The sequence below is a fragment of the Cherax quadricarinatus genome, chromosome 21 (assembly GCF_038502225.1).
Source record: "Cherax quadricarinatus isolate ZL_2023a chromosome 21, ASM3850222v1, whole genome shotgun sequence".
In the NCBI taxonomy this organism is placed as follows: Eukaryota; Metazoa; Arthropoda; class Malacostraca; order Decapoda; family Parastacidae; genus Cherax; species Cherax quadricarinatus.
In genome coordinates, this window is record NC_091312.1 from 3,547,757 (window position 1) to 3,561,145 (window position 13,389).

The following is a 13,389-nucleotide window of genomic DNA, read 5'->3' on the forward strand; positions in this document are numbered from 1 at the left end:
GGAGTAATAGGTAAATTTGGGGTGCCAGGGGTAAATGTAAATGGGGAGCCTTTAATTGAGCTATGTGTAGAAAGAGGTTTGGTAATAAGTAATACATATTTTATGAGAAAGAGGATAAATAAATATACAAGGTATGATGTAGCACGTAATGAAAGTAGTTTGTTAATGTATTGGTGGATAAAAGGTTGATGGGTAGGCTCCAAGATGTACATGTTTATAGAGGGGCAACTGATATATCGGATCATTATTTAGTTGTAGCCACAATTTGAGTAAGGGGTAGATGGGACAAGAGAAAAACGGCAACAACAAGTAAGAGGGAGGTAAAAGTGTATAAACTAAGGGAGGAGGAAGTTCGTTTGAGGTAAAAGCAATTATTGGCAGAAAGGTGGGCTGGTGCAAGTATGAGTAGTGGAGGGTTGAAGAGGGTTGGAATAGTTTTAAAAATGCAGTATTAGAATGTGGGGCAGAAGTTTTTGGTTATAGAAGGGTGGGTGCAGGAGGAAAGAGGAGTGATTGGTGGAATGATGAAGTAAAGGGTGTGATAAAAGAGAAAAAGTTAGCTTATGAGAGTTTTTTGCAAAGCAGAAGTGTTATAAGAAGAGCAGAGTATATGGAGAGTAAAAGAAAGGTGAAGAGAGTGGTAAGAGAGTGCAAAAGGAGAACAGATGATAGAGTGGGAGAGGCACTGTCAAGAAATTTTAATGAAAATAAGAAAAAAAATTGGAGTTAAACAAGTTAAGAAATCCTAGAGAACGAATGGATTTGTCAGTTAAAAATAGAGTAGGGGAGTTAGTAGATGGGAAGATGGAGGTACTGGGTAGATGGCGAGAATATTTTGAGGAACTTATAAATGTCGACGAAGAAAGGGAGGCGGTAATTTCATGCACTGGCCAGGGAGGTATACCATCTTTTAGGTGTGAAGAAGAGAAGAATGTGAGTGTGGGCGAAGCGCTTGAGGCATTACGTAGAATGAAAGGGGGTAAAGCAGTTGGAACTGACGGGATCATGACATAAATGTTAAAAGCAGGGGGGGATATAGTGTTGGAGTGGTTGGTATTTTTGTTTAATAAATGTATGAAAGAAGGGAAGGTAACTAGGGATTGGCGGAGAGCATGTATAGTCCCTTTATATAAAGGGAAGGGGGACAAAAGAGATTGTAAAAATTATAGAGGAATAAGTTTACTGAGTATACCAGGAAATGTGTACGGTAGGATTATAATTGAAAGAATTAGAGATAAGACAGAATGTAGGATCGCGGATGAGCAAGAAGGTTTCAGAGTGGGTAGGGGATGTGTAGATAAAGTGTTTACATTGAAGCATATATGTGAACAGTATTTAGATAAAGGTAGGGAAGTTTTTATTGCATTTATGGATTTAGAAAAGGCATATGATAGAGTGGATAGGGGAGCAATGTGGCAGATGTTGCAAGTATATGGAATAGGTGGTAAGTTACTAAATGCTGTAAAGAGCTTTTATGAGGATAGTGAGGCTCAGGTTAGGGTGTGTAGAAGTGAGGGAGACTACTTCCCGGTAAAAGTAGGTCTTAGACAGTGATGTGTAATGTCACCATGGTTGTTTAATATATTTATAGATGGGGTTGTAAAAGAAGTAAATGCTAGGGTGTTCAGGAGAGGGGTGAGATTAAATTATGGGGAATTAAATACAAAATGGAAATTGACACAGTTGGTTTTTGCTGATGATACTGTGCTTATGGAAGATTCTAAAGAAAAATTTCAAAGGTTAGTGGATGAGTTTGGGAGTGTGTGTAAAGGTAGAAAGTTGAAAGTGAACATAGAAAAGAGTAAGGTGATGAGGGTATCAAATGATTTAGATAAAGAAAAATTGGACATTAAATTGGGGAGAAGTATGGAAGAAGTGAATGCTTTCAGATACTTGGGAGTTGACATGTCGGCGGATGAATTTATGAAGGATGAGGTTAATCATAGAATTGATGAGGGAAAAAAGGTGAGTGGTGCGTTGAGGTATATGTGGAGACAAAAAACGTTATCTATGGAGGCAAAGAATGGAATGTATGAAAGTATAGTAGTACCAACACTCTTATATGGGTGTGAAGCTTGGGTTGTGAATGCAGCAGTGAGGAGGCGGTTGGAGTCTAAGGGCAATGTGTGGTGTAAATATTATGCAGAAAATTTGGAGTGTGGAAATTAGGACAAGGTGTGGAGTTAATAAAAGTATTAGTCAGAGGGCTGAAGAGGGGTTGTTGAGGTGGTTTGGTCATTTAGAGAGAATGGATCAAAGTAGAATGACATGGAGAGCGTATAAATCTGTAGGGGAAGGAAGGCGGGGCAGGGGTCGTCCTCGAAAAGGCTGGAAGGAAGGGGTAAGGGAGGTTTTGTGGGCGAGGGGCTTGGACTTCCAGCAGGCGTGCATGAGCGTGTTCGATAGGAGTGAATGGAGACAATATTTGGGACCTGACGAGCTGTTGGAGTGTGAGCAGGGTAATATTTAGTGAAGGGATTCAGAGAAACCGGTTGTTTTTATAGCCGGACTTGAGTCCTGGAAATGGGAAGTACAATGCCTGCATTCTAAAGGAGGGGTTTGGGATATTGGCAGTTTGGAGGGATATGTTGTGTATATTTATACGTATATACTTCTAAACTGTTGTGTTCTGAGTACCTCTGCAAAAACAGTGATTGTGTGAGTGAGGTGAAAGTGTTGAATGATGAAAGTATTTTCTCTTTGGGGATTTTCTTTCTTTTTGGGTAACCCTGCCTCGGTGGGAGACGGCCGACTTGTTAAAATATATATAAATACACACACCCACACACATATATATATGGTGAGCGAAAACTCATGACTCTCTATCCCAAGGAACCACACAATCCTCAAGAATGACGCACCCAGCCAAGCTAGGTGTTGTACCCGTCATCCGAGGACATACGGTGGTGTGGATACTTCTGAGCTCATTTTATTCTACTCCCTATTTGGTGTACTAGCTTGGTTGGGTACCTCATTCTTTTGGGTTGTGTGGTCGCATGGACTAGGGCGTCATGAGTTTTCGCCCACCATGAGGCAGGCCAAAGCAGCATGGGTTCGACTCCTTGGCTGTCGCAGTGCTGTTGATTAATACCACTCGTTCGTGCGTACAATAATATATATATATATATATATATATATATATATATATATATATATATATATATATATGTGTGTGTGTGTGTGTGTGTGTGTGTGTGTGTGTGTGAGTGTGTGAGTAGTCACGAAAGCGCTTGGAATTTGTCTATTCCTTCACAGTGGTTGTTCTGCATATTCTGAAATCACCTGTTTACTGTGATCTTATTGCATGCATATATATATATATATATATATATATGTGTGTGTGTGTGTGTGGGATCTGATAGTGAGGTGTTGGCCAGACCCCTTATATACCTTCCTTGGATGCTTTACTTTCATAGTTCCTTGATAATGTGAGTAGTCACGAATACGCTTGGAATTTCTGTATTCTTTCAGAGTGGTTGTTTTGCATATATATATATATATATATATATATATATATATATATATATATATATATATATATATATATATATATATATATATATATATTATATTGTTCCATAACAACCTTTGAAGTATGGACTTATAATAACCTTGTTGGTTACGTAATTCCAATATCAGTATTATCATTATGTTGAATTCTGTTCCGCTGGTGATAACCATTTATGTCAGTGATTCGCACATTCTGCCATCACCTCCCGTTGCACCATCTCTCCAGCATTACTGCTATCACCATCACCTCCCGTTACACCATCTTTCCAGCTTTACTGCTATGACCAGCACCGCCCGTTACACCATCTCTCCAGCATTACTATCACCATCACCACCGGCTTCACCATAAGCAGGAACATCATTATAATAAATTTTTTAAATCTTTTGTGGTGGGACTAGGTGTGAGTGAGGGCAGGAAGGGCGGGCAGACGTATGGCCACCTGGGGGACGCTTCTCCCACTACCTCACACACTGACAATTTTAATGGTCTCTAACACTCATATTTTTGCTTCCTCTCCACAGTGAAAGATCTCTTACCAAGATATACTTGAGAAGTTAGTACTACACATTTTTATTGATTACAGTTGTTGTGAGCGAAGTTTACGAGTCTTCCTTATCAATAGTTCACCTACGTGGGTGTGTGGGGTAGATAAGGGGAAAGTATAGCCGAAATTTCCCCGAGTTCGTAGTCACGATGATCGTGTTGAGGGAAGGGAGGGTTTGTTTAAGTATTTCAAGAGCCAGGAAGGGAAAGAATTTGTTTTGTTTTGACGTGTAAATTGTTTAGAAGTCTACCAGGGAAGAGAGGCAGTATGATAAAGCTTACTGCTGGTTTTGGTGAACAGGAGAGTGATAAGTCATATTCAGCGATTTTGAACAGGCGTTCAATTGTGAATGAGATTAAAATTAAATTATTGTTGTGGGATTTCGCAAAGCACTTTCAGTGCTAGTGGTGCTGCCACCACCACCACTACCAGCAGCAGCAGCAGGTGGCGGTGGTGGCAGTGGCGGCTGCTGCTGCTGCCGCCTAGGCTTTATTACATACGAAACATAACACTTGTGATGCCTGATGATCTCTTTGTCTTGTCAGTTATCACTTACAAGGAGTACAACCTCGATCATCATATTATCAGAAATTAAGGAACTTCATATGAAAGGAAAGAATAATTTCTCGGATTATAAAGTGATTCTGTCCTAATAGTTAGATAACAGAGATAAAGGTTAATCGCTTTCAGAGTTGTTGCTGGCTACAACCCCCCGAACTGTTGGGCTAAAATAAGAAAAGGGAGAATGAGGTACATAGTTTTCATTAAATTCTTAAATGGTCATACTGCGCTTGTGTTAATATTAACTACAGAACAATCTCCTCAACCCTTGGGGTTTATGCAAAACGAAACCTTCAAATTTTTTAGGCTGTCCTAAAAGTACAAATGTGCTTGATATAAGAAAGGAGGTTGGTGTTCCCAGCATTAGGGATAAAAGTATTGAACTTAACACTGTACTGTGTATTAATATTGAGAAAAGAATCAAACATTGTCACAATAACTTTTGTTTAATAATATTCTAGAAGTAATAGAAGATCCAAGTGGAATGTGTAAATAATGGAATTACGGTAAATTCTATATAACGAGGAGGAAACATCCGAACGAAAAAAAGCAGAGTATGAGAGGATGTAGTTCAAAGAAGGTAGAACTGGTGGTATGGAAAGTAATTAATTCCCTTCGTAAATCAATTGCAAGAGCAACTGCTCGAGAAGAAAATTTCTGGCTTGTTAATGTACAGAATCACACATACACTGATGAATGTCTATTAGTGGTAGAATATACAAGACTAAGTATATGGTTCATGGCATTTCATCGAGAAGTTTTGTCCACCAGGGTCTTATAAAACCACCTAAATCCAAACAAGAGAGTCCACGGGCAGGACTGCTGCTGCTTTATTGATGTTAAGTCATCGTCATTGGAGAAGCCAACCATAAATATTTAAAACAACCAGAAAAGAATTAATGTACAATGCCTATCGATTCCATCTCGCATTGAATTATTCCTACACGATAAAGCTGATTAATTAAGCGAAAGATAGTGATTTGAAAGAATTCAAATATTATCTTGATCCGTCTGTCAAGCATTAGAAATAACATGAAACTTAAATAGTGAATTTGTTGAATGTTATAGGAATGCATTTAAAAGACTGAGTAGGTCTATTATATATGATAATATATAGATAAATACGGATATTGTAGTAGCCTTACTGAGGTTTGGTAACAAGCACTTTGGCAGTTGGTTAAATATACAGACGATGATCAAAATAATTGGAAAGCATGCAGCCAGCCTTGGTTACTTGAACAGTATGGCCTTCAATGTCCCGTTATTAAGGAATATAAAGATGGATGTCCTAGTTCTAGGTGAAACAAAGCTGAAGGGGTTTGGGAGTTTCATTAGGGAGAAATAAATGAAATTAAGTCAGGAGTATTTGGGAGAGTTACAGCTAAGGAAGGGATAGCAATAATGTTGAAGGATTAGTTAAGGAAGGAGAAGAGGGAATATAAATGTATAAATTTAAGGATTAGGTGGATTAAAATAAGGGTCGGATGCAAAAAGTGGGTTGCAGTAAATGTGTATGCACCTGGAGAAGAGAGGAGTGATGAGAAAGAGAGAGAGAGATTTTGGGAGATGTTAAGCTAGTGTTTAGGAACTTTTGAACCAAGTGAGAGAGTAATTATGGTATGGGACCTCAATGCTAAAATGAGAGAAACGATTAAAGAGGGTGTGGTAGGCAAGTTTGGGGTGCCAGGTGTAAATGATAATGAGGCGGCCTTTGATTGAACTTTGTATAGAAAGGGGTTTGGTGACAGGTAATAAATATTTTAAGAAAAAAATAGTATACAAGATATGATATAGAGCGTAATGACAATAGTTTGTTATACTACATATTGGTAGATAAAAGACTGTAAGTAAACTTCTGGATGTACATGTTTATAGAAGGGCCACAGATACATCAGATCACTTTTTAGTTGTAGCTACAGTGAGAGTAAAAGGTAGATGGAATACGAGGAGAATGGAATCCGCAAGTAACAGGGAGGTGAAAGTTTCTAAACTAGAGGAGGAAGCAGTTAAGGTAAGACATAAACAACTATTGGAAGAAAGATGGACTAGAGAGAGTATGAGCAATGAGGTTGACGAGGTATGGGTCGATTTAAGAATGTAGTGTTAGCGATTATAGAAAAGTGGGTGGGGGAGGGAAGAAGAGCGATTGTTGGAATGATGAGGTAAAGAGAATAATAAGAGAAAAAGTTAGCAAATGAAAGGTTTTTACAAAGTAGAAGTGATACGAGGACTGGGGAGTATATGGAGAGAAAAAGAGAGGCTAAGAGAGTGGTGAAGAAATGTAAAAGGAGAACATATGAGAGAGTGAGCGAGATGTTATCAACAGATTTTGTTGAGAATAAGATAAAGTTTTAGAGTGAGATTAATAAGTTGAGAAAGCCTAGTGAATCAATGGATTTCACAGTTAAAAATAAGAGAGGAGAGTTATTAGAGAGTTAGAGGTATCGGGAATATGGAGGAAGTATTTTGAGGAATTGTTAAATGTTGAGCTGTGATTTCGTGCATTGGACATGGAGGACTAACATCTTGTAGGAGTGAGGCAGAGCCAGTTGTGAGTGTGGGGGAGGTGCGTGAGACAGTGGGTAGAATGAAAGGGGGTAAAGAAGCTGTGATTGATGGGACAAAGACAAATATTAAAAAGGTGGAGATATAGTTTTGGAGTGGTTGGTGCTTTTATTTAATAATTGTGTGGAAGAGGGTAAGGTACCTAGGGATTGGCAGAGAGCATGCATAGTTCCTTTGTATAAAGGCAAAGGGGACAAAAGAGAGTGTAAAAATTATAGGGGAATAAGCCTGTTGGGTATTCCTGGTAAAGTGCACGGTAGTTTTTATTGAAAAAATTAAGAGTAAGATGGTGAGCATGATCGTAAATGAACCAGGAGGCTTTAGGAAGGGTATGGGATATGTGTACCAAATGTTTACAAGGAAAAATATAGGTGAAAATTTCCATCAGGGTAAAGAAGCTTTTGTTGCATTTATGGATTTGGAAAAAGCGTATGATAGTGGATAAGGGAAGCAGTGTGGCAGATGTTGCAAATGTATGGAATGTGAGGTAGGTTACTGAAAGCTGTGAAGAGTTTTTACGAGGATAGTGAGGCTCAGGTTAGAGTATATGGAAGAGAGGGAGATTATTTCCCAGTAAAAGTAGGCCGTAGACAAGGATGTGTGAGGTCGCCATGGTTGTTCAGTATATTTATAGATGGGGTTGTAAGAGAAGTGAATGCTCGGGTGTTGGTAAGAGGTGTGGGATTAAAAGATAAAGAATCTGACACAAAGTGAGAGTTGTCACGGTTACTGTTTGCTGACGACACTGTGCTTTTGGGAGATTCTGAAGAGAAGTTGCAGAGGTTGGTGGACGAGTTTGATAAGGTATGTAAAAGAAGGAAATTAAAAGTGAACACAGGAAAGAGTAAGGTGATAAAAAATTTAGGTAATGAAAGATTGGATATCAGATTGGAGGAAGGAGTATGCTGGAAGTGAGTGTATTCAGATATTTGGGAGTGGACTTGTCAGCAGATGGGTCTGTGAAAGAGGTGAATCATAGAATTGATGACGGGAAGGTGAGTGGTGCACTGAGGAGTCTGTGGAGACAAAGAACGTTATCCATGGAAGCAAAGAGGGGAATATATGAGAATATATTTATAACGATCTTATATGGGTGTGAAGCAAGAGTGGTAAATGTTGCAACAAGGAGAAGGCTGAACGCAGTGGAGATGTGTTTGAGGGCAATATGTCGTGTGAATATAATGCAGTGTCTGTAGTTTGGAAATTTGGAGGTGCGGGTTTACTACAAGTATTCTCCAGAGGGCTGAGGAGGGGTTGTTTAGGTGGTTAGAACATTTAGAGAGGATGGAACGAAATAGAATAACTTGAAGATTGTATAACTCTATAGTGGAAGGAAGGCGGGGTAGGGGTCGACCTAGGAAAAGTTGGAGGGAAGAGGTAAAGGAGGTTTTGTGTGTGAGGGGCTTGGACTTCCAGCAAGCGTGCATGAACGTGTTAGGAGCGTGTGGAGACAAATGGATTTTATGACAATGTGATGTTGGAGTGTGAGCAAAGTAACATTTATTAAGGGATTCAGGGAAACCGACAGGCCGGACTTAAGTCCTGGAGGGTGGAAAGTACAGTGTCTGCGCTATGAAGGAGGGATGTTGGTATGTTGCAGTGTTTTAACTGTAGTGTTGGCACGCCTCGGGAAAAACATTGATGGAGTGTATAATGATGAAAGTTTTTCTTCTTTTTCGGGTCACTTTGCCTTGGTGGGAAATGGTCGATGTGTTAATAAAATAAATATAGTACGATGACCTTTATATATCAAAGTATCTTAGTGAATTCAAGATATCAAAAATCTATCAAATTTCCTTAAATTACATGTAAAATATAGACTATCAATTTTTAATATACCCAAATGTACTCTTATTAGTTAACCAATTTAAGGCCTTTTTGTTAGACCTTTCTATTGTATGCACATGGTGTGCACCAAAAATTAGCAGTTTCTGCAGCAAATTCTAACATGCTGTTCCTCCCGGGCGAACGTTTACATCACGAACTGTATAGTTTCAAGAAGTGAACCTTGCGGTACTCTTTTGAGAGAAATCATGCAAGAACGCGCTTGAACAGGCTTTTGCGTGTATGAACGTGTGTGCGTGCTTCTTCGTGTGAAAGAGCGAATTTATAAAGATCAAATGTGACTGACGACTCCTTGTTTTTGCAGGTGAGCTGTTCAAGGATTTGTCGTCCCCGCTTGCCATCTCCGCGTCGCACACTGCAGAGAATGGTGAGTGTGTGTGTGTGTGTGTGTGTGTGAGAGAGAGAGAGTAAACTCACGAAATCACCCTGGGATTTTCGTTTTGTCGGGCAGTTACTGACTAACAAAGACAACAAATCGACCACTAACAGGAAGTCAGACAAACATACAGACAACTAAGTATTGTATAATAAACATGTTAGTCGCAGTTTCATTGTTATTCTCAGGATTAAGTTGCCTAATATCTAAGTTCTCTTGAATACTTAAATTTAGTATGCACACTAGATATAACTTAATGGCTTTAGTTTATGGCTGCTGTTTTCGAAATTAATTCTACTGAATGAGGGAATTTGGTTCGAGGGGTAAAACTCGTATTTAATAAAATTATCTCAAATTCCAGCTTTAAAATTGTGGAAAAGTACTTTTAACATATCTATTACAATTACTGTATAAAAAAACTAAGATGCAGAAGTATCTCTAAAGTAATTTGCAATTAAATTTTGTTAGGATTCTAACTATAAGAGTCATATGTTTTAAGGTATCTGTTGCATATCCTCATTCTTCAAACGTAGTTTATCTATATCGAAGCATTTACCGAAATTGAGGTAAAGTTTGAAAGTATTCTGGCAAGGCAGCACTCCCCAGACACACTCCGCTGACCCAAGTCAATAACATCTCTGTGTTGCAATAATTGTATTATTTTTTTGTATTCTTTCGGTGGTGGTGGTGATGGCGGCGGTGGTGATGGTGATGGTGACGGCGGTGGTGGTGGTGGTGTGGGCTCCTGCCAGACACCACCATGTGGCAGGCAGCTGGCTCCCCTCACCCATCCCAATAGCACCACCACAAATACGTCCGCTCCAACACTGTACACCCGTTCTCTCCATCATACACCCTCCCCTGCCAACACCATCAATACAGTGGTCCACAACCATACACCTGCTCCACCACACGCCACTTACTGCCAAACAGTCATACGGCTTCTTCACAATCGAATTAGTATTACCCTCCCTATTTTTTTTCATTTTATACAGACTTTTACGGTTGGAAGGTCTGTGCATGTGGAGGGGGCGGTGCTTCCCGTGCATCTAGTGTTCGAGTCTCGCTTCATGAACCAAGGAGAGGCACTCTTCCTGGCACCAACACTAGTAATACTTCGCTTTCTTCATATTTCTTCTTTCCAAAGTGAAATATCCTTCACAATGCAAACCTTTGATGCTGGCGAAGGACTCTTGATCAAAGGAATTGGAACCACCACCTCCGCCTGCTCCTCCGTGGATCACATTTTATCATCACTCATTTTCTAGGCGCTGCGTGACCTTTCACGTTTAGTGCAAGCCTAGTATTACAGTAGCCGAGTATTACTAGTATTACAGTAGCCGAGTATTACAGTAGCCGAGGTATTACAGAGCCACCCAGGTCTATTACATCATAATTTTATTAAAACTGCTGAAAGAAATATTAATTCCGATGTTATTCCATCAGTCGCCTTTGCCCTAGCTACAGACTTGAGTAGCTATATCAGCTTGGGCGTGTGCCTGGCTTCAGTGCCTATATCTGGATGGGAATGCGTGCCAATTCTGCCGTGCACAGTGGCACCAGCTTCGATATTAGCTGTTAGATGCCCCTACCAGTCTTTAAGACTCACAAACATTATATGACAGGTTCGATGTAATTATCTCCTGCTGAGCTCACAAAAATGACTGTTTATGCAGGTAAACGTGAAGACCATCTCAAACTGTACACGTACATTAACCAGTCAGCCACGGGAGGGGCGACATTTACATCTGTTGTTGTGCCGGTGTATGGAGAGTGGTGAGAGGTGCAGGAAGGAGAGAGACCTATTAAACAAAATAAGGTATAGCTGCAATATGCAAATATCTCATGCGAGATAGTGAAGCAGCATGGTGGAAACCGAACATTATGAGCGTGTTTGACATCATGTTCCCCAACATTATTTATTTGGTGTTTCCCCTTATCCATGTGCGTCAGCCTTGATTTGCTTCACTTATACCCTCTTCACCAACAGTTTGCTCCCCTAAACCCTATTGGACAGTTGTCACTCCCCCCTGCACCCTGTTTATCAATGTTCCTGTCATCGTGTTTCTCAACAGTTTTTGCTTTCTTCATACTTTCTCCCTGTGCAAGACCGTAGCTCTTCAAATGTAAGTAATTTCCAGTAAGACTAGTAATCCATAATGTCTCATCCTGTCCTAGCTGTCTGGGGAATTAGTGTGGAGCGTTATAGAGCACCATGGCTTATTGTAGTGTTTTGGAATCTCGGGTTAAAGTGTTGGAGGAGGAGGTTCTACTCCAAGAGGAAAATAGGAGGCTGAAAATTCACCTAGATGGATTTGGGAGTGAGTGTGAGAAGGGTGGAGTCGGTGTGAAGAAAAGGTTACCAGCGGTGAGTTAAAGAGTGGCAACCGCTTCAAGAGGAATGTGGTCTCTATTAAAGGTAGAAGTATCAAGATAAGGAAGCTTAATAGAGAAGATCCGAAGGTAGGAAATCGATTCTCTATTCTCCAGGACGAGTGTACTTCTGTGGTTAGCGAGGTTAAAGGTACCACTAATTCCCCTGCTAATCAAGGTAAGAACATTCTGGTTGTGGGTGACTGACAGGTAAGATATATGGACCGTGCTGTCTGTAACAGAGATAGGAGCGTTAGACAGAGTGTGCTTCCCAGGAGCTGGTGTTGATGACATAGTCAATAGGTTGGATAATATTATGTCAGGTAACGGGAACAAGCCCATCATCTGTCTTATTGCTGGTGGAAATGATATCAGGAAAGGCAGGAGACAAGAGCTGCTGGATAAGTACAAGTCAGCCATAGACGTAATTAGGTCTAAGGGAGGGGTCCCAGTCATATGTAGCATTTTGCCTTGAAGGGGAGTGGCAATGAATGGATGTCTAGGGCAGTTGGTGTAAATTGGTGGCTAGACAGGTACTTCAAGGAATCTGTAATCCCATTCATTAATAACTGGGACCAATTTTATGCAAGGGATTGGGCACATCTCTCAGGGGCCGGAATGGTTGCAGTAGCCAACTCAATTGAGGAGGCCTTTGCTGAATTATCTAGGACTTTAGACTGATAGATTATAGAGGAATGGGTGTGTGTGTGTGGGAAAGAATCAAACTGCAGTACAAGGGCTGAAAACAGCAGTTGTTACCAGGATACCTCAGGGATATGTTTAGTAGACAATATTCAAAATAAAGTTGTTAGTAAAGGCAAAGCGTCTGATCAACAAAGATAGACAGTAGAGAGTGACTAGCTCTCTTAAGGTTTACTATACTAATAGTAGGAGTCTAAGAAATAAGATAGATGAGCTAAGATTACTTGCATGTGCAGGTAATATAGATATTATTGCTGTAACAAAGACCTGGTTCAACCTGAAAGACAGAGAAATGCCTTCTGAATGACACATACAAGGCTATAAACTATTCCACACTGATAGGGTCAACAGGAAGGGTGGTGGAGTGGCGATGTATGCCAGAGATAATTTAAATTGTTGTATTAGACAAGATATAAGATTAGAAACATCAGACACAGAATCTGCTTGGTTAGTTTCTCAAGAGTCGTGACGGTAAGCTGCTATGGGATGAAATTCATAAGGCATCTAGATAACAAAAAAAGGCACAATACCGTGACTGGAACGATACACAAATAACCCGCACTTGGACCATTTACAAAGTCACACTAACCAAAAGTGTGGCAGGACGGCTATATATAGGCAGGAAGAGGTAGTGGTGGAAGTAGTAGTAGTGGTAATAGTGGGGAATTAAGGAGGAGGAGCCAATCAAATACAAAGAAAGGGGAGCACTGCAAGGGAGCTAGGTGCCCACTGAGGGAGAGCAAGTGCACAGAGGTGGGGGGAAGGGGAAGTGATGAAATAAATAATGAAGGAACAGAAACACGCGACAGAAGAAAGGAAGACAAAAAAGGAAAGAGGAAAGGGGGAAGAGGGAGAAGAAAAAAAAAGAGGAATCAGGTTAAGTCACGGGTGTTCTGAAGTTTGGAACATTTT

At 40.2% G+C, this 13,389-nt stretch overlaps 1 protein-coding gene and 1 long non-coding RNA gene across 4 annotated transcripts in view; one reads left to right on the top strand and one right to left on the bottom strand.

Moving 5' to 3' along the window:
* LOC128689061 (max-interacting protein 1-like) overlaps positions 1-13,389 on the top strand; it is a 1,113,127-nt gene that overhangs the window by 1,056,737 nt on the left and 43,001 nt on the right. For 2 of the 3 annotated variants that reach the window (XM_070087111.1, XM_070087112.1), the window contains one exon: positions 9,331-9,393. The exons of the other annotated variant lie outside the window; for it this stretch is intronic. In XM_070087111.1, the coding sequence (XP_069943212.1) occupies positions 9,331-9,393 (63 nt within the window). The remainder of the gene's footprint in view (positions 1-9,330; positions 9,394-13,389) is intronic. 3 annotated transcript variants of the gene reach the window in all.
* The window catches only part of LOC128689060 (uncharacterized), a 150,691-nt gene that overhangs the window by 61,208 nt on the left and 76,094 nt on the right, over positions 1-13,389 (bottom strand). The gene's annotated exons all lie outside the window — the stretch shown is intronic.